This window comes from Lepisosteus oculatus, chromosome 14, assembly GCF_040954835.1.
Source record: "Lepisosteus oculatus isolate fLepOcu1 chromosome 14, fLepOcu1.hap2, whole genome shotgun sequence".
Lineage (NCBI taxonomy): Eukaryota > Metazoa > Chordata > Actinopteri > Semionotiformes > Lepisosteidae > Lepisosteus > Lepisosteus oculatus.
In genome coordinates, this window is record NC_090709.1 from 51,965,963 (window position 1) to 51,987,479 (window position 21,517).

A 21,517-nucleotide genomic window follows, 5' to 3' on the forward strand; every position below is an offset into this window, starting at 1 on the left:
ACCCACAGTCATCTTTTCTCCTGTGCGCAAACTTTGCTAGTTAAAGCCAACACTAACTAGCCGGTCAGTGAGCATCAGCAGCGCACCGTCGCAAGCCGCACATCACAGCCTGGCACTGAGCCAGAGAGCGCGGATTGGACAGCAACAGCCTGCAACTGTTTCTTTGTGCCCGCAGGAGATCTGAATCCCCAGAGATTGGATGAGTATTCAACTTCACTGCATTACTGCTCGAGAATTCAATTGTTATCCCAACCAGTTGATATCAATTTAATTCCTAAGAGTTATGTACTTGTTTTCTAATGTAGAAGTTGTAACCAAGTTCACTTTATGAAACGGTCTAAATTAATGATATACTGAACGTATGTCCTCTTGATATATGTAACACTTCGTAACTGACTGAATATACTGTATATCCTGAATCAAGAACGAATGTGACCTGGAATCCATTCTATCGCTTCAAACTGAAAGTCAGATATGTAGTCTCAAAACTACATAACTCAGGATTTTTTTTTTCCTTGGTGGCAGCATTGGCTTCTGTTATTTAGATTCAACCACTGAAGAGGTTGGTTTTGTGTTTTTAGCTATTGAACATATGTATTAATACCGGCGCACCTGTCTCCACAGGAAAGTTATTGCTGTTCCAAAACCAATGTACTGCAGCTTGTGGCCACGTGTTCCTGCTGTCAGCATGTGATACCATGTTCTTCCACCGCTAGAAATATTACTGCTCTAGTACAGGAGTAAAAGAAGAAACAAATGCAAACACCGTTTAGAAAAAACACACACGTCTCAGGCCTTAACTATGACAAGGATGGGATTTGAACCTAGACGAGCAGAGCACAGTGGATTAGCAATCCAAAAAAAGACTCCTGTTTAATTTTCTTTTCGCTTGCTCGATTTGTAGTACGCTCCTAAATCCTTACAACCGATAAACAAAACGGCTTCATGTGCCACAGCATTCTGCTGCAGGTACGGTTTGCACCGTGTATTAGGCGAACCCGAATTAAATATTTCAAATATGTGAAGAATTTCATGAAACCTGAAAAAAGATCACAGCCAATGTCAGCAATTCAGAGCCTGTAGGCAGCTTCAACAGAACAAAACGATCTGAAGCCGTAATAATTTCATAGAGTGTATTGTGACACTCTAACCACGTTGTTGCTATTACTGCTACTTCTGCTGCCGTTGCTTTAAACTCTACTCAGCGGACAAGTAAAGTTGTACAAAGAATAGACTACTTTGAGCCGTCCAAATTCCATTATGTGAATTTAAGCTTATTTTTTTATTAATAACAGCATTAGTAATACAATGCGTGCTCAGAAACCTTACTTATTAGCTTATGAAGCAATAGTGTTTCGACAATTTGCGGTCTTCAAAAAGTAAACGCTGAAGTTTTTATACTTCCTTGTGAGCAGATCACCTTTGATTTAGAAAAGGAAAACTTACTCCCCTGTTGCTTTCATTGCAATATCTGAATCGAGACCCAAGCGCTAAGAAAGCTGAAAAACGCAGAAGTCATAAACCCGATTTTAATTTAGACACACATTTTCTAATGCAGCCTTCATTACAAGACAGTCTATTTCTCGAAAGCGTGTTATGTAAAAAAGAGAAAAACGAAAATATATGGATGACAATATTTAAAAGCTGAAGATTTTACTTTTGAGAAATTGTCATTTTATGTATCTAGACGCTTTTTAACCACTGCTTTTAGAACTTTGCTGTGCTTCCTGAATCATTTTCAGTGTTATAAACTGGGTGTGGAAGTAGCGATCACTTTGTAGAGCAGTCGATAGACTGGAGCTGTTCAGACTACTCTTGTTATTCCTCAAATGCTTCCATCATTTTTCTTTCAGGCTAGGACGCGAGTGTGTACATGTGTTTGGTTTTCGTTTCACTGATTCTCATTGAAGATTTGTGAATTAACAAGGAAAGAATCAGTTGCCTCGGAAAGCAGAAGGTTTGGTTCTCAACGATCTTGAAGACACGCCCATGTAGAGCAGCGTATGATGATTCGTACTATAAAAGACCAAGTGCTCAAAGTGACGTCTGCGTTTGCCGTTGAAACTTTTCACCTCGGGCGCACTTTTAGAAAGCAAAGATAGAGCACTTGTGTTGAATCACACTACGACAGCTGTCAGCAGAGTGGCGCAGCGGAAGCGTGCTGGGCCCATAACCCAGAGGTCGATGGATCGAAACCATCCTCTGCTATGTATTTTTTATGCACGATTGATAAGCACACCATCAGTTTAATGAAGTGCATTAAAACTGATTTTTTCTCTCGTGTGTATGCAAGCTTCACACTTACGGTACTCTTTCATCTTTACCAATAGCAGATGCCCAAATGTATCTTTGGTTGTTCTGCGATCCTTGATAGTTTCCTCAAATCCTTCAAATGAACATCCATATCAAAGCAATTGTGTTTATATATATTACAATTAAGGTAGATATTAAAAATATCAACGCACATTTGTATAATGCTCATTTAATAATAATTGTCAAAGATTGTCAAGTTCTCCAACAAATGAACAAATGATCAACAAATGATGATTAATCTCTTCTTGAATATAATCTCAAAAAAGAACCATTAAGGTATACTAAGCTCAAAGCTTAATCAGTGTATTAAGTTTAGCTTGCATCATAGTAATTGAGCAATAAAGTCTGTCCTAATTAAAGAGTACCCAAAGTTTGAAAGTACAACATAGAATAAGAGTACCTTTAATTGCTCTAAAAAGATTTGTGTCTCCCAGGCACCTCTTTTGTCTTTGATCTTTCTGGTTTGTGCCAGCGAAGTTGAATTCCATCATCAGTTAATTTGTCTTAAGTCTGAAAACCAAATTATGACTGAGCTTAGACATTTCTCAAGCGAGTTTTCACTCAGCGTTTATTTACTCAAATATTTAGTATCAAATGTACTTCTGTAATCCTTATATTTTAAAAGACAATTTTGCAGTTTTACACCTTGCAAATTCAGTGGTTAACAAGGTATCTTTAAGCTAAATTTTGTGGATATTTTAACTTGATCAAAGTAAAAATGTAATGTAAAAACATTAAAAAAATCTATAAGCAATACCTTAACAACACTGTGAACACACTTTCTTTGAAATCACTGTTGCCTACTCTCCAAAGTTGGTTTATCTGGAAATAATATTATATTAGAAATAATATTAGAAGCTATTTTTACTACTGGATCTTCACTAATCAACTAATCAGACATACCCATTACACATTTTCACATTTTAACTCCACTTTTCTGCAGTATTTGCTCAGTCCCAGAATACAAAGTGGCCATATTTCAAAGTTCAAAAGTTGTAGTCATTTTTTAGAACATGAAGCTTTTTATAAAACACTTTATTTTGGCATTAAAAGATTAGCAAGATTATACATTATAAACTAAAAATAAGAATGTATGCCAGAGATGGATCCTATTAATCAGATGTAAGCTATCATATAATGACCTATCTGTAACCTAGAATACTAGTAGTGAATATTTTCTACACCACAGAGAGAATATAATATTATACCAGTAGGTTTTGATTGTCCATGTTGTCAAGGACTCACTTGTGTGTACAGGACTCTTCCATTGTGCTCAGCCTCTTGAAGTAGAATTGTGAGTTCACCAGTTCTGTACACTTTCCCACATGCCTCAGTTCATCTCTGATCTCTATCAGGAGACCCAATACCCGAAACTCTGAAATCATTCACATTTTGTATCAGCATTTGTTAAGAATTAGGTCAGGAGTTTTTAACACTATTGTTATATTAGCATTACTGTAGTGTTGCTAATGTTCTACATGCAATTTATAATCCTAAAAATGTAAAATTCCCACATTTGTAGTTGATTTTGTGTGATCTTCACCTTCACACTATTTTATATGCCATATATTGCTTATTAACGTACTATTTTTAATCAAAATAATATTAAGACCTGTATGTATTCAAATAGTATTATCATTATTTATACTTACGCATCAAAAGACGATTGCTGAGAAAAACATGACAGTATTTAACCTAAATGGAAAACAACAAATATCTGCAATGCATTGTGGTATATAACCAGAAAAGATGCTGTGTTAGATATGTTTTCAATTTCGATTATATATGCATTTATTAATGTTGTCAATATTATTACGGTTGCAACTTAACCATGGTGAGAATCCCTGCCTGTCATACAGGAGAGTGGGGTTTGATTCCTGACAGGGAGCTAAGGAGCTTTTTCTATGACCTGTTTACAATTTAAACTGTAGTGTGAGACACCCTTCTTCTACAGAAATCTATTTTTTAAAAAGGAGATGAATTAGTTATAACAACACAAAACATCAAAGTGAAGTTGCTTTTCAGCAACTCCTTGGCTACATGGGAATTTAGTTTTTTTGACAGCAGGGTCATTTGCAAAATTAAACAAGGAATTGATTCACTCCTGTGGAATACTGTATAAAATGGAAGACCGGTTTGATATGGAAACAACTACACACATTTTAGTTTTTTTTCCAATTGTACTCCCATCAAAGTGACATAAGAAAAGTCATTGTCAGAAGTGGGATATGAAAACAAGCCACCAGGGGAGACCGATGTAATAACTTCACCAGAAATATATTGAAAACAAATGGGCTGTCACTAAGGAAATTCATAGAGAAATACAGGTCCCACCATAAAACACCATAAGGAGTGCAAAACATGTTAAGTTATTTCTGTACTTCATCATTGTTGGTAAAAGAGGCACTCAAGGACACAAAGACTCTAGTTTGGGATTCAGGCTGAGAAAGGGAAGTGTGACTTTGGACACAGGGCATTGCAGAGAGGAACAAATGGCGCAACAAAACAAAATGCCAAAACCAAAATGCCATTGAACCAGGGACCTTTAGAGCATCAGTCTAAGGTTTTCTCAGCTGAGCTATTTCAACCTCCGTGTATGATCCAACCTCTGCTGTCTGCAGTAGCCTCCCAAAGTTCCAGCATGAGTGCACGAAGAGGAGTGGTAGAGTGTTACTGCAACGTCATTCAGAAGGGGAATGATCCAGCTCAGCTCTCTGAGGTTTGGTAGATACATCTTCTTCATGAGTAATGTAGGATCAACTTCTTCAGGCTGGAGGAAGGGCTTGCATTTCGGCAGTAGTAACTGACTGAGTAGTGACTTCTAGGACCTCGTCTTATCAGGTTGCTTTGCCATGTTTGTCAGTTCTGCTGAAAAGACCTGTCTCTAGGAAATTTAGGAAGCAGAAGAATGACTATCTGAAAGATGACATGATCTGCTGGCTGTTTGATGTGATCATGAATGACACAAGAAATTCGAATTCTTGCAATAAGACAAAACAAGATCCATAAAACGCTGGCAGAAGTGCAAAATGTGAGAAGATAAAAAGACACCTGTTTCTGCCTGATTTCAAACAGGGGATCTTGTGCATGTGTGATGAACGTGATAATCACAATATTACAGAAATGACAGCAGCATTGAACATGGCGAGACATAAAAGATTGTTAATTCCCTTCAAATACTCACAGTGTGTTTATTCTGCTGTATTAATTTACTGTGCTCATCCGGCAGTTACAAACCTGTTACCTACACACTGTTCCCAGAGCTGGATAGGTGACTCCACATTCTACAGCTCTCTAGCAAAAGAGGAAGTCAGACTACAGAAATGGAGAAAATCTCCTCTTCAGAATGAGGAAATATATTCCTGAGAGTCCTTTCTCGAAGTTCAACACTCTCTGCAAGTCACCCCTACCCACCTTGCGCAGTGTAGTGGTTATCACATTCTCTTAACACACCAAAGGGTTTCAGTTTGATAGCGGGCGAAAACAAGTGATCACTTTTTGCACATTTGTTACTGCTGAGGTTGCTTTATGGGTCTATTTTCTATACTGTGCTGATCAATTGGAAATCAAATGGCAAAAAAGACCCGTTCCCACACCTAAGGTCAAATATTAGGAATCAAAACTGCTCGAGTTTATGGAAGCACACAGCTTTATCAAGATTTCCAAGTGCAAGATCTTTTTATTCATAAAATACCCTATTTATGTTGTATGAGAAATATTAATATTAATACAGAATCTTTTTTCACCAAATAAATGGGCTTCCTGACTTCAGAAAGCCTTCTAGACAAATACTAAAAGAGCAAATATTCCATTTGGTAAATGAAATGAAAACACATACCCTACCAAACCTTGAGTACAGGCCATTCAGGGTGATAATACAAAACCATTTATAATTCAACAAATAAAACCTGTCAACTGGTAATCACCACTTATCATAATAAAATAAGTAGCAATACACAGTAGGGGACTCTTGGGTGCAAGTTAAATCCATGCAAGAAGGGGTTTAGTGTTATATTTCCAAATCAGATATGCAAATGAGAGATCTGGCCCAGCCAATCTCAAAGCTCCCATGGTATGGAATGGAGCTGCTCCCCTCTTCTAGTTATTCACACTGGAGTTAGGTTACATATTAGCACATTTCATCTAACAGTTGCTCCAGAAACAAAAACGTAAACAAATGACCTGGACTGTGACCACACCTATTAGAATGTAGTTCAACAGATAACTTGTAAACCTTGTCATAAGATTTTTTTTGTTCTACACAATATACTTTATTCCGCAAAAAAAAAAAAAATCTTAAAAGGAACATCTCAAAAAACAACGGCGTAACGGAGATTGATTGTCCGTTATCAATCTTTGCAAGTGGGGGCGGATTTGCGCAATTAAGAGAGTCCCTCCAAACCTACCACTCGCTATTGTCCTTTAATCCCTGTATAGGGCCCAAAGTCCTTTCCAGCGCTCCCTCGCCGTGGGGAAACCCCATTTGGCGACTAGGCGCTTCGTCCTCCTCCTGAGGGCCGATGGGCTCCCGCAGCGCCCGACAGAGGTTGCAGTAGAAGATGCAGTGGAGTTTCAGGGGGAAATGTGGGACATCTCGACCCCCTTCCTCGACCGGCTGACACATCCGGTTTCTCGTGATGTACTCGTACTTGCCGCCCCAGACGAAGCCGAAGATCATCCCTTGCAGCGCTCGTCTGAGTCTGGCCGGCAGCGGGTACACCACCGCCAGGTAAACCAAAGCCGGCAGGATGTCTGCTTTCAACACCATCACTTTCCCTGTGTAGGACAGCGACCGCGTTTTCCACAGACCCAGCTTCGCGTTCACCTTGGCGATCCTCTCGGTCCAGTTGTTGGTCTCGTTGTCCTGGCTCTGGAAGGAAACCCCCAGTATTTTGAGGGGCTCCGTGCAGAGCTCGAGACCCTCCGGCGCCGTCGTCCTGTGCTTCCAGGGCCCGAAGAACTTCAGTTTGCTCTTTCGGCGGTTGAGCTTCGACCCCGAGGCTCTGGAGTATTGCTCCATGACCTGCACGGCCCTCCTCAACCCCCTGTCCGACCTCAGGAACAGCGTCATGTCGTCAGCGAACTGGGAGATCTTCAGGGTTTCCCCCGCGCCTCCCGGTATCTCCAGGCCGTCAATGACAGGGTCCCGTCTCACCGTCTCTGCTAAGGGCTCTTGAAGAGCAGGGAGATGATGCCCTCCCTCATGGTGTCTCCGAGTTTCCCCCGGCGGAAGATCTCCTGCTCCACTTCCACCAGATCTGCCGCCAGGGTGTCCCAAAAGCAGGTGTAGAATTCCTTGGGGAGTCCGTCCGGCCCCGGCACCTTGCCATTCTCCATGCACAAGAGCGCCGCCTTCAGCTCCTCGGCCGCGATCGGACCCTCCAAGTCCTCCCTCACCTCCTCCGGTACTCGTGCCTTCAGCTCCTCCAGAAAAGCATCGCCTGCCTCCACCTCCGTCTGCTTTTCTGAAAAGAGCTCCGTGTAGAAAGCGGTGGCCGCTTCTACCTTGTCGCTCTCGTCCAGCACTTCCTCTCCATCTCCCCGTCTCAGGCCGTGGATCACCCTCTTTTTCTGAGCTCCTCGGACCTGATTGAGTTTGCGGAGCCTCTCCTTCAGGTCCCGTGCCCGGGCTGAATTGAAGGCTCCTCCCCCGTTAGCCGAGCTGTACTCCTCCTCTAGTTGTCTCTGGAGTCGTGCAGCTTCCTTCCTCTCCCAGGCCGCCTTCCATCTACAGTACGTCTGCGCCAGGGTTCGGGTCCTGTCTTTCACCGACTCCCACCATTCCACCATGGAGCTGTAGCCGTCTCTCAGATCGACCCAGCTCGCGTAGTCTTTACGGAACAGTGCCTTGAAGTCGTCTTCCTCCAGTATCTCCCGGTTCAGCTTCCAGTACCCACGACCGAATGCCGGCAGGTTGGTGTTAGCCACCACCGTCAAGCGCTCGTGGCTGGAATACCACTCCGGGGACACCGTAGCCGACTCCAGGGAGCAGGTTGTGTGCAGAAAGATGTAGTCCAGGCGGCTGCACACTCCCCGGGAGTTTTTCCATGTCGTTCTGGCGTCGTTAGGGCGGCACCGTCTGAAACCGTCTACCAGGGAGAACTGCTTGAGTAGCGACTCCAGCTCTGCTGAGCTAGCATCGCTCCCCTTCTCCCAGTCGACGTTGAAGTCCCCGCCAAGCACCACCTGTCTGTTGGTGGTGCAGCAGCTGGCCAGGTCAGCAAACACTTCCTTCCGGATAGAGGGTTCCGTCGGAGCATAGACGTTAATTGCTCTCAACTTCTGCCCCCTCCAGTCGATGTCTGCGACCAGGATCCGGCCCTGCACCACCGAGAAGGAGGAAACCAGCGTCATCTCTGGGTTCCCGAGGAGGATTCCCACTCCGGAAGAGTGGACCCCTCCTACGCTCCAGCATGATTCTCCCTTCGTCCATTCCCTGCTGAATGTCAGCTTGTCGCTTTCATCCTTCAGGTCGACCTCCTGTAAGAAACAAACTGAGAAAGACTTTGAGGCCAGATCATGAAAGACTCCCCGTCTTTTCACCGGGTCTCTTAGCCCTCTCACGTTAGTTGTTAGAAAGATAAGTTTCACAGTCATGATTAAACAAGTGAAAGTTGAACCTCCTCTCTTTGTGCTTACAGTGGAAAACTTGGGAGTCTACATCTGGGCACTGTTTAGCCTAGATGTAACTCCTCTCGTTCGGGTCCTGGGGGGAATATGCTGGGCTCCCTCCAGGTTTCGCTGGGGACTGAAAAGAAAACATGCTGGACAGGTCCAGCCCTACCATCAGTCCGGGCTCCAGGGCGGCTTCAAAGTAATCCTCGTCTTCCTCCTCCGCTTCGCTTCTCTCAGCCACCGCTTCGGGGAGGCTCCTTTCTTCCCTCTCTCGGGGAGTTTCGGGGGCCTCCAGTTTCTCCTGGGCTCCTCGGATGCAGCGGGTGCACAGCTTTGCACGGACCTACCTGACAAAGGCGGGGGTCCGGCAGAAGCGGCACTACGACCTGCGCTGCAGGGGGCCTGCCTTCCAGCCCAGGGACTCGGTTTGGGTGTACAACCCGCGCCGCCGCAAAGGCCTCAGCCCTAAGCTGGTGCCATCGTGGGAGGGGCCCGCTGAGGTACTCGGGGTGGTGGGCAAGGTCTGCTACCGTGTCCGGTTGCGAACACGGGGGAGAGTGGTGGTCCTGCACCGAGACCGCCTGGCCCCCTACCGGGCCCGGGAGGAGGAGTCGTGTGGGGAGGCTCTAGAGGAGCAGCCGGGGCCGGAGCCGGCTGATAGTGGGGCATCCGTGGGTCGCCAGCCGTCACCGCGGCGCAGTGGCCGCTCACGCAGGGTTCCGCAGCAGTTGGCCGAGTACGAGTACAGCCTGAGGGGGGTTTTCGACGTCGGCAAGATGCCAGACGCTTCAGGTGGGGGCAGTGTAATGCCCTCGCCTGGTGGTAAGGAGGAAGCACCCCCAGGCGCTCGTAGTACCGCTGGGCATGCTGGGAGTGGTAGCCGGGGAGAGTCTGAGGGTCAGCACGATGACCAGCGGCTGACCCTACCTGTGTAAATAATGTCCTAATAGTTCGAGTGCCCTGTGTAGTCTTGTAAAAGTATAGTGTGTTGTTAGGTAATTACCACCCTAACGAAGTGTACGTGTTCCGTCAGTCTCCTCATGTGCGTGTAGATCCTGTGTTTGGTTTTGTGTGGTTGTTAACGAATAAAGCTAATGCTTGTTTGTTAATCGTGTCTCCACTCGTCCTTTGTTCTGAAAAGAACCTATAAATGCTTCAATAATCTTTACTCAGCAGCTTATTAAAAACAGCTCCCGTGATGTTCAAACCGATTTTTTACACAGAACACTGACACAGCTTTGCGTTCTGAATTTCTTTTTTTCTTGTGTTAAATTTAATGTGGCACAATGCACTGGGATAGGGGTATTCTGTTCACAAACCAATAGCATTTAAACCACAGCACCCACAATGCTGCAAGTAAGTGTTTTGTACACTAAGCAGAGAGCGATGTCTTCCTCGTTAGTATAGTGGCGAGTATCCCCACCTGTCATGCGGGAGACCGGGGTACATCAGGACGGCCACAACGCAAAGTACTGACCCCTCTGCGATCACGGCGAGTTACTGATACACACGTGGCAGGGCGGAAAAGGCTGTGCTCTCTTCGTGTGACATAATTCGGGAAAGTCCTGACGTTGCATTTCAACTGAGCCCCAGTATACATCGACCCTTTGACACTGAGTGACAACTCTCTTGCGTGTTTTCTCATATTTATGTAGTTTGCTTGCACGATGCCCAGTTGTGTGCTCCGGTCTAGCGGTTAGGATTCCTGGTTTTCACCCAGGCGGTCTGAGTTCGATTCCCAGTATGGCGACATGTCAGTTTTGCCTCCTGCTTTCCAAAAGATCAGCACCGTGTACGAAGGAGCCGCATTAAAACTACTCGAACGTGCAAAACGTGCGAGAAGAGGGGGCGCTTGTTTCCAGCCGAAACTTCTTTGAGACGAGCTGATCATCGCTGTGGGAGGGTTACTCTGGTAGACAGGGCTGACCTTCGGCAATAGGATTTATAGTCTCCAAGATGATATATGCACTTTCTGGAGAGGCGTTTTTCTCCACTTCAGTAGCCCGATTTCATCGATTGCGTGGAGAGGGCTGCAGAATGTGGCGCCACCTTTCCTGCTCTGTCCATGACAGGCGTGCTGGTCTCTGGAGAGAGAGCACGGTCCATCAGCGCACTCCAATAAAGGCACTGGAAGCAGCTGAATCACGCTTGGCTGCTGGACACATCTTACCACCTTTCCGTAGTGTAGTGGTTTTCACATTCGCCTCACACGTGAAAGGTTCCCGGTTCAAAACCGGGCGGGAACTGGCTTCTTTTGTCGCCACGCACAAAAGGGGATTTGGGATTCGCCTAGCGCTGTGATCGAGCAGACCCACTCACCTCTTTGTGTGGTGGGATCTGCACAGTGCATGTCGCAGCGCTCCCTGCTTTCACTTCAATGTGCTTCCTGATGTCGAGTCGTGTGCCGTGCGGAGGCTCTGAAAGCGAGAGCAATGAAAAGGTGCACGACGCTGTGAAAGAAAACAGAGAAGTGAAAGGCAGTCCTTTCTCTAAGGAGGTAAAAGAAAAGCAACTACCCGCCAGGGAATCGAACCCCGGTTTCTCTCCGACCCCCGGCATCATGTCCCGACCCAGCGTGCTGGAAGGCGACGCGTGCTGTGATCCCTTTACGAAGCAGAAATGACAACCGAGGAACCGAGAGATCATTTCAGCATTTCGCGTCTGAACGGAAAACAGAAACGACCAACTCGGAATGACTTGCTTTTGACGCTTTTCAAAGCGTTCTTTGTGCACGACGACTGCGCCGCCTAGCAGATACAAATGGGTTGGACAACTTTGAACTAGCAAATGGAAGAGGGCTAAGCCCCCTCTCTTTTAGCCCAGGTTCGATCTGTCTCCCAGAATCACCAGGGCGCACGCACACACACACACCCGTGCCGTTGAAGTGCTCTGCTTCATTTCTAAGGGCAACTCAACATTCACTCCTACCCCGAGAACAGAAAAGACAGCGTCCTCAGCAACAACAGCTCAGGTCTCTGCACAGGAGCTAAGCTGCCCCCATCTCCTCTGCTCTGCGGCTCCTGCGGAGCGGAGTCCTGCCTGGAGCCGTGTTTGCAGGCGGCGGCTCCCCGCGCTCTGTCTGTGCGTCGTGTCCAAGAGCTCCTGGGAGCTCCTGCGCAGGTCGTTTGCGCAGGTGGTGGAAGCCGGCCGGCAGAAACCGGTCTCAAGACAAAGGGAGAGAGGTGAGAACAAAGAACCCGCACCTCCCCTGCAGAGAACCGAAACTGCCGAGGCCACACCCCAGCCGCACCAGTGCCTCAAGATGGCCGCCAGGACGACGGACAAAATGGCTGACCCGAGGAAGGGCCCTGGATAACTCCCAGCAAGAAGGGAAAGAGGATCCACCTTCGGAAGGACAAAAGAAAAGAGTGGTAAGGGAGAACCGTTTCCTCGTCCTAGAGGAAACAGAACTTTCTTCCCCCGAGGCCCAGGAACCAACAGAGGAGGCAGCCCAGGAAATGGAAACCCTCCCCCCCGAGGCCCAAAGATGACAGGAAGTGACAGCCCAGGAAACGGAACCCCCCTCCCCCGAGTCCCACGGACAACAGGAGGAGGCAGCCCAGGAAGTCGGAACCCCCTCCCCTGAGGCCCAGGAACAACAGGAAGAGGCAGCCCAGGAAGTGGAGCCCCCCTCCCCCAAGGCCCAGGAGCAACTGGAGGTCCCCGAAACTCCTGGAGAAAGGGAAGAAAAAAGCCTTCCCGAAGCAGTGGCGGAGAGTATCCTCGAGGAAGACTAGGATTACTTTGAAGCCGCCCTGGAGCCGGGACTGATGGTAGGGCTGGACCTGTCCAGCATGTTTACCTTTCAGTCCCCAGCGAGACCTGGAGGTAGCCCAGCATATTCCCCCCAGGACCCGAACGAGAGAAGTTACATCTAGGCTAAACAGTGCCCAGATGTAGACTCCCAAGTTTTCCACTGTAAGCACAAAGAGAGGAGGTTCAACTTTCACTTGTTTAATCATGACTGTGAAACTTATCTTTCTAACAACTAACGTGAGAGGGCTAAGAGACCCGGTGAAAAGACGGGGAGTCTTTCATGATCTGGCCTCAAAGTCTTTCTCAGTTTGTTTCTTACAGGAGGTCCACCTGAAGGATGAAAGCGACAAGCTGACATTCAGCAGGGAATGGACGAAGGGAGAATCATGCTGGAGCGTAGGAGGGGTCCACTCTTCCGGAGTGGGAATCCTCCTCGGAAACCCAGAGATGACGCTGGTTTCCTCCTTCTCGGTGGTGCAGGGCCGGATCCTGGTCGTAGACATCGACTGGAGGGGGCAGAAGTTGAGAGCAATTAACGTCTATGCTCCAACAGAACCCTCTATCCTGAAGGAAGTGTTTGCTGACCTGGCCAGCTGCTGCACCACCAACAGACAGGTGGTGCTTGGCGGGGACTTCAACGTCGACCGGGAGAAGGGGAGCGATGCTAGCTCGGCAGAGCTGGAGTCGCTACTCAAGCAGTTCTCCCTGGTAGACGGTTTCAGACGGTGCTGCCCTAACGACACCGGAACGACATGGAAAAACTCCCAGGGAGTGTGCAGCCGCCTGGACTACATTTGCACACGACCTGCTCCCTGGAGTCGGTGACGGTGTCCCCGGAGGGGTATTCCGACCACGAGCGATTGATGGTGGTGGCTAACACCAACCTGCCGCCATTCGGTCGTGGGTACTGGAAGCTGAACCAGGAGATACTGGAGGAAGATGACTTCAAGGCACTGTTCCGTAAAGACTACGCGAGCTGGGTCGATCTGAGAGACGGCTACAGCTCCATGGTGGAATGGTGGGAGTCGGTGAAAGACAGGACCTGAACCCTGGCGCAGACGTACTGCAGACGGAAGGTGGCCAGGGAGAGGAAGGAAGCTGCACAACTCCAGGGCCAACTAGAGGAGGAGTACAGCTCGGCTAACGGGGGAGGAGCCTTCAATTCAGCCCGGGCACGGGACCTGAAGGAGAGGCTCTGCAAACTCAATCAGGTCCGAAGAGCCCAGAAAAAGAGGGTGATCCACGGCCTGAGACGGGGAAATGGAGAGGAACTGCTGGGCGAGAGCGACAAGGTAGAAGCGGCCACCGCTTTCTACACGGAGCTCTTTTCAGAAAAGCAGACGGAGGTGGTGAGGGAGGACTTGGAGGGTCCGATTGCGGCCGAGGAGCTGAAGGCGGTGCTCTTGTCCATGGAGAATGGCAAGGTGCCAGGGCCGGACGGACTCCCCAAGGAATTCTACACCTGCTTCTGGGACACCCTGGCGGAAGACCTGGTGGAAGTGGCGCAGGAGATCTTCCGCCGGGGGAAACTCGGAGACACCATGAGGGAGGGCTCCCTGCTCTTCAAGAGCTCTTGGCAGAGACGGTGAGACGGGACCCTGTCATCGACGGCCTGGAGATCTTGGGAGGCGTGGGGGAAACCCTGAAGATCTCCCAGTACGCCGACGACACGACGCTGTTCCTGAGGTCGGACAGGGGGTTGAGGAGGGCCCTGCAGGTCATGGAGCAATACTCCAGAGTCTCGGGGTCGAAACTCAACCGCCGAAAGAGCAAACTGAAGTTCTTCGGGCCCTGGAAGCACAGGACGACGGCGCCGGAGGGTCTCGAGCTCTGCACGGAGCCCCTCAAAATACTGGGGGTTTCCTTCCAGAGCCAGGACAACGAGACCAACAACTGGACCAAGAGGATCGCCAAGGTGAACGCGAAGCTGGGTCTGTGGAAAACGCGGTCGCTGTCCTACACAGGGAAAGTGATCCTGCCGGCTTTGGTTTACCTGGCGGTGGTGGCTTCGTCTGGGGCGGGAAGTACGAGTACATCACGAGAAACCGGATGTGTCAGCCGGTCGAGGAAGGGGGTCGAGATGTCCCACATTTCTCCTGAAACTCGACTGCATCTTCTACTGCAACCTCTGTCGGGCGCTGCGGGAGCCCATCGGACCTCAGGAGGAGGACGAAGTGCCTAGTCGCCAAATGGGGTTTCCCCACGGCGAGGGAGCGCTGGAAAGGACTTTGGGCCCTATACAGAGATTAAAGGACAATAGCGAGTGGTAGGTTTGGAGGGACTCTCTTATTTGCGCAAATCCGCCCCCACTTGCAAAGATTGATAACGGACAATCAATCTCCGTTACGCCGTTGTTATTTATTATATGGAGTGTTAATATGTGTGAGATGTTTCTTTTGAGATGTTTATTTTGCGGAATAAAGTATATTTTGTAGAACAAAAAAAATCTTATGACAAGGTTTACAAGGTATCTGTTGAACTACATTCTAATAGGTGTGGTCACATTCCAGGTCATTTGTTTACGTTTTTGTTTCTGGAGTACCTGTTAGATGAAATGTGCTAATATGTAACCCAACTCCAGTGTGAATAACTAGAAGAGGGGAGCAGCTCCATTCCAGACCAAGGGAGCTTTGAGATTGGCTGGGCCAGATCTCTCATTTGCATATCTGATTTGGAAATACAACACTAAACCCCCTTCTTGCATGGATTTAACTTGCACCCAAGAGACCCCTACTGTGTATTGCTACTTATTTTTTATGATAAGTGGTGATTACCAGTTGACAGGTTTCATTTGTTGAATTATAAATGGTTCTGTATTATCACCCTGAATGGCCTGTACCCAAGGTTTGGTAGGGTATGTGTTTTCATTTCATTTACCAACTGGAATTTTTGCTCTTTTAGTATTTGTCTAGAAGGCTTTTTAAAGTCAGGAAGCCCATTTATTTGGTGAAAAAAGATTCTGTATTAATATAAATATTTCTCATACAACATAAATAGGGTCTTTTATGAATAAAAAGATCTTGCACTTGGAAATCTTGATAAAGCTATGTGCTTCCATACACTCTAGCAGTTTTGATTCCTAATATTTGACCTTAGGTGTGGGAACGGGTCTTTTTTGCAATTTGATTTCCAATTGATCAGCACAGTATAGAAAATAGACCCATAAAGCAACCTCAGCAGTGACAAATGTCACTGGGTCACTTGGGTTTATACGTCGGGGTCCGGCAGTGAAGCTCCGCTCCTGTTTAGCCTCCGAAGCCGTACAGGGTGTGGCCCTGGCGCTTCAGCACGTACACCACGTCCATGGCGGTGACGGTCTTCCTCTTGGCTTGCTCGGTGTAGGTGACGGCGTCGCGGATGACGTTCTCCAGGAACACCTTCAGCACCCCGCGGGTCTCCTCGTAGATCAGCCCGGAGATCCGCTTCACTCCCCCACGGCGAGCCAGGCGGCGGATGGCGGGCTTGGTGATTCCCTGGATGTTGTCACAGAGAACCTTATGGTGACGCTTAGCGCCTCCTTTCCCGAGTCCCTTTCCGCCTTTGCCTCTTCCAGGCATCTTCTAGTTATCAGCTGTGAACACGACACACACTGCTCATCTTTGATGTATAATAGACATCTTTCTTTGATTTCTATTATACATCAAAGAAAGATTTATTTACTAGTGTGGAAACTAGTAAATAAAGCCAATGATTTGTTTTAGAAATGTATTCTTAAAATATACAATTATTCACACCTTAACAATATGTAGTTCAAATTATACATTATATACAATATTGTATTCAAATGTCTAATCATTATAAAAAACACAACTAGTAAACTTCAGTTAAAAATTCTAGTAACATGGCAATATATATATATATTAATGACAAACACAAACTAATTACATGAACACGCTAATATTTAACTCAAAACCACATTTCGATTCAGATATAAATTTTTAAAATTTACAACTTCTTTATTTTCACGAAAATATTATTAATGTAGCACAAACGCTACTTTCTAATAAAGACAGAAAGAAACTGTTTGTTTTGTGTCTCATGGTGATCCTTCTCTCGAGACTAATGAAATGTTTAATATGATCCCTCGAGAAAAAAAAGGAATCAATTTCCGCCTGGAATGATTGATGCCCCATCAAACATTTTGTAATATCCCTGGAAGTTTATACAGTAGAATCCTGGTTCGTGGCTTAAATTCAAGTTAATGAGACTAAGGAAACGAGTTGGAAACTTGATGTCGAAGTGGGATTTAAATCACCCATTTCACATTTTACTTCATTGGGCAGTATGTTCCAGAAAGCAATGCCTCAGCATACCTTCGATAGCTCAGTTGGTAGAGCGGAGGACTGTAGTGGAGTCAACAGGGAATCCTTAGGTCGCTGGTTTGATTCCGGCTCGAAGGAAGGTGCTTTTCGTGTAATTTAATCAAAGAGTTAAAAAAGCGAATCAGTTTTATTCAGACATTGATCAAAAGCTCAATAATCGACTAAGCAAAGGCTCCTGTTCCGAATTCAGCCCACGTCTGATTGTCTTTATTTAGCCAAGATCTGATCTTTGAATTAAGGGACTACACTGTCTGTTTTGTAATTCAAAAATACATACAAATGTCAAGTTTTTTGTAGATATAAAGGTGTTCTCTGTTTTCAAAGGATAGTTACTTAATTGGCATAATGATTTGGTATTGATTTTGTATCGTTGTATTATAAAGTTTGTGCTTTCTGTGTTTTTATCGTATTGTGAACTTATTTTTTAAACAAATGCTTACAAAGGCAAACACGGCACACATCTGTTTATACCAGCGGTGAAAAGTACAAGCTACTGCGCACTTCTGGGAGTATAACAGGTTCGATATAAAGTGGCAAAAATATAAAAGGGGAAAATACCCCAGACTGCGTGTAAAGCCCTCGTTGTGACTGTTTTAGATAAAAATGGCGTACTGTGCACGAAATTTTGCAGAAACACAATCTGATATTTTGATAATTATTATTTTGCAGTATGAGGCCCAGGATCCAAATCTTCAGTTCTGATTTTTTTAAGTGATATCTTTCCTTCCTGTCGTGGAAGTCACACGATGTGAGCAATTGTTTTTTTTACGTTGCGATCCAAAGAGCCTCAGACGCACTGTAACCAAACCAGGATGGATTCTGCTGGGAGCCGGACTGAGCTCATTCTCACTCCCTGTGCTAAAAACAGAATTAGCTCTTCCCCGAACATCGTCTACAGCTGCTGGATGGTGCTCTGAGTCTTACTGCTCCGGCAATTACTTTGACGAAAGACAGATCACTTGTGCGCTTTTAACCTTCTCGCAGCTACGGGCGAGACTGACGCTCGCGATATGAAGGCACCCGCTGGAACACATTCTCTAACTTTCACAATCGCGACAGACTTCTCTTTTTAAAAAAAACGTAGATATAGCCCTGAAAAAAGCATTAGCTTTATCAGTTTTTACATTAATCTATTGTAACGCAACGGGGGCTTAGGCGGGCGCCCTTGCCGCATCTGGTCGGCCCAAAGTATAGGTGGCTCGAACCCGGGACTTCCGCGTCTCTCTGCAGCGACATAGCCCCGTGAGCTAAAGAGAGATCTCTCTACAGCCCAGTAGCTGTGGTCCTGCTATCACAGGGAAGGGCGGTGACGTCACCCACTCTGGTACGCCGGCTCTTACACACACTGCTTGTCGGCCGTAAGCGTTACACTATTTTGAATCAAAGTTTGATATTTTTTTTATTTTTTATTGCATTTTACATTACAATAATAATAATCATCATCATCATCATTATTGCGTACACTTATATAGCGCTGTTCTGGATACTCCACTCAATGCGCTTTACAGGTAATGGGGACTCCCCTCCACCACCACCATTCTCCTGAATGATCACAGAGACTCAGGACCTCGGTTTAATGTCTCAGCCGAAGGACGGCACCTGTTTACAGTTTAGTGTCCCCGTCATTGTACTGGGGTATCAGGACCCGCATGGACCGCAGGGTGTGCGCCCAGCAACAGAAACCAGACGTGTGTCGGGCTCGGCTGTGAGCAGGACAATGACGTCATGGGGACAAAGTAGAGGAAATCAAAACGGTTCTATAAAAGACCTGTGTCAGCTGTTGGTTTGCAGTCTGGGCTCTAAATCCTCCGATCCGATTTTAAATCTCTCTAATACCTGAGCTGCGGCTTCTTCCGAGTATTTATTCGTATACTTATTATGTGTAAATGTATAGATGAAACCTTTCATATATTGTTCAGTTTAAATCAAAATGCTTTACTGATACAAGAGAGAAGTATAGTATGAAAGATGTGACAAATTTGTGATTTCTTGGAACAAAACGGTTTTTATTTGCATTCGAAATGAAGCGGATTTTTAGCGCGACACCCAAACCCTTTGTCTTTTTTAGAGTGATTTTTAAACAGACATAAATGTAGAAAATGTGTTTTTTTTAGTACTGCAATAGCAGGGTCAGTGGCGTAATGAATAACGCGTCAGGCCTCGCGTCGGAAAATTATAGGTTGGCCTGCCGTCTGGCTTGTTGCGTTTATACCACTTACATTCTTTTATATAAATGAACTCCACCTGAAAGCTATAGAAAACACTTTGGGTAAGTTGTCTGCAGCCTCATGTGAATTTTGACAACTTACCCAAAACACTGTACTGTCTGGAGATCAGCTCCAGCTCTGAACACAATTGCAATGAAAAACCATGCGTAACAAAACTGGAGAACAGCTGAACTTGTGCTCAGTTCGGTGATGAGGGTTCAGAACTGTCCTTGTTGTAATTAGCACGAACTGCACAGGCTCTGAATCAGACCATGTCAATTAGTCTGATCAGTGTAGGACACGTTAATGTAGAATTATTAATAGGTTTATTAGTTAGTTAGTTCAGGTTTACCCACCTGAACTAATGTAGAATTATTACTTGGTCTGTCTCTTGTTTGTATATAAATGAATGTCTCTGACAACTTAATGTTAGTTTTACGATGTAGGTCAGGCGTTGACATATGCACGGGTATACGAAATGTCTCACTCCTGATTCAACTCATGTTCTATAGGAGATTGGCGATTCCTCCTGTTTCTCGTACAACCATATCAGAACAGAAGCCTGTGTCACCCAGCTGTGATTCAAGATCGACTCGCATCTTTATCCCTTTTTTGTTCGTGATCATTATTTTCTTTAGTTATGATCAATATTGAACTTTTTCGAAATTAAATGACAATAATCAAACATGCAGGCAGATTTTTGAAAAGTATTCGGAATTGACAGGGTGCCCCTTTGGAACAGTCGTCAGAAAATGTGAGAAAATGAAAGTTATGTAATCTCTCCCACAAAGCATTGAAGATTGGAATCTGAGTGTAAAAAAGCTACCCGTCTCCCAATGATAGGCAGGGATACACACCATGACTCGAATAGTCTCAGCGAACGTTAACACCTATGATATTACGAGTGCTTTGCACGTGTCGAATTTCAAGAAGGAACTACTACAACAGTTGTGGACATAATTCAATACCACCGGCAAAGTCCAATGCCGGCAACGTCTGCGAAAATAATGTTCACTCATGGAATTTGGTCTTTGAATGGCTGGCAGGAAAATTCATTTATACTCCTGTTGCACCCTCAGCTGAAACATGTTAAAATAACAACGCAGATTTGTTGGAGAACCTGACAAGAATTATTGGGTTAGCACTGTATGTATTCTTGTATATTTACTTTAATTTTAATATAAATGTAAACATGCATGCTGTATAATCTATTGTAATTTTAAAATATGTTAGCTGAGGATGCGAGGGGGGCTATTATACCTTGTGAAACACGCAAGGAACTGTAAAAAAGGCTGGTATTTGAATAAAATTGGCGATCACAAGAAAACCACAATTTATGTGGTATTATCATCAATATCCTTCAAAATCTACGTTCAAATGAAGGATTTGAAGAAACTATGAAAAAAGCAATAGTAGCAGCAGAGGATTTTGATTTTTGCTCTTCAAGTCAGTAGATCGACGTAGAGTTGCGCCCCTACGAACAGCACAAAGGATGAAACCCACCTCCTTCGTTATTGCTATGTTTGTGCCGGTGAAAGTAGCGTTTGTGCTATTGAAAGCATCTTGGAAGATGAAGGTGCAGTCACTTCCACATGTCATGATATCATTAGATCCGACGACAAGAGTTGAAGCCTCCGGCATTTTCCAAGCCAGCAATGTGAGGAAGATGGAACTGGTGGAAGTTAGCGTGGCCGAGCGGTCTAAGGTGCTGGATTTAGGCTCCAGTCTCTCTGGAGGCGTGGGTTCGAATCCCGCTGCTGCCAAATGTTAATTTTTTAAGACCTGCAATATGATCAGTAAAAGCGCTTTTTGTTAGACTGCGGGAGGTGTTTAGAGATAGACTTTCTAAAAGACAGGCTTAACATCAAGGCAGAAAAAATATTTTGTTTTCTCAACAGAAATTCTCTTTGGCACGTTCAGCTTTATATAGGGAACAACATCTGCCAAGATCACTTTTGAGGCAGTGCACATGATAGTGTACCGGCAAGTACATTTAATATTGGCTGTGGTGGTGAGCTGCTTTTGTCTGTGAAACTTTTAATTCTTCACGCCGAATCGTTGGAACGGGTAAAGCTTATTAAATCTTTGAACATAGCGCTCCATCAGAAGTACTTTGTTCGTGATCAAAAGAGATCAGAGGATTCACTTCATGAATTCACATAGCATACCTTACAGGAAAGATTTAAAAGGGGAATTGATTGTGCTTCCTGATGTTGTTCCTGTGGTTGCCTTGGTTACAATGGTGAACGTTTTTCCACGTTCTGCTAGAGTATCCACTGGGTGAGCTTTATCAATTAGCTCGGA

The 21,517-nt window shown here is 45.6% G+C and overlaps 1 protein-coding gene and 4 non-coding genes across 5 annotated transcripts; 3 read left to right on the forward strand and 2 right to left on the reverse strand.

Annotated features, from left to right (window-relative positions):
• Nucleotides 1-6,066: 6,066 nt before the first annotated feature.
• On the reverse strand, nt 6,067-6,122 carry LOC138243759 (U7 small nuclear RNA). Its single transcript, XR_011192377.1, has one exon. It is a non-coding gene; the product is annotated as a U7 small nuclear RNA (small nuclear RNA).
• Nucleotides 6,123-15,565: 9,443 nt separating this feature from the next.
• Nucleotides 15,566-15,623, forward strand: LOC138243846 (U7 small nuclear RNA). Its single transcript, XR_011192464.1, has one exon. It is a non-coding gene; the product is annotated as a U7 small nuclear RNA (small nuclear RNA).
• Nucleotides 15,624-15,929: 306 nt separating this feature from the next.
• Nucleotides 15,930-16,241, reverse strand: LOC138242427 (histone H4-like). Its single transcript, XM_069197908.1, has one exon. The coding sequence runs from the start codon at nt 16,239-16,241 to the stop codon at nt 15,930-15,932; it is 312 nt and encodes a 103-aa protein (XP_069054009.1).
• Nucleotides 16,242-16,996: 755 nt separating this feature from the next.
• Nucleotides 16,997-17,084, forward strand: trnay-gua (transfer RNA tyrosine (anticodon GUA)). The gene is given in 2 exon segments: nt 16,997-17,033; nt 17,049-17,084. It is a non-coding gene; the product is annotated as a tRNA-Tyr (tRNA).
• A 3,810-nt stretch (nt 17,085-20,894) lies between these two features.
• On the forward strand, nt 20,895-20,976 carry trnal-uag (transfer RNA leucine (anticodon UAG)). Its single transcript has one exon. It is a non-coding gene; the product is annotated as a tRNA-Leu (tRNA).
• The last annotated feature ends 541 nt before the right edge of the window (nt 20,977-21,517 follow it).

What these genes read in the sequence shown, in the direction of transcription:
- LOC138242427 (XM_069197908.1), bottom strand. Translation starts at nt 16,241, where the DNA reads ATGCCTGGAAGAGGCAAAGGCGGAAAGGGACTCGGGAAAGGAGGCGCT.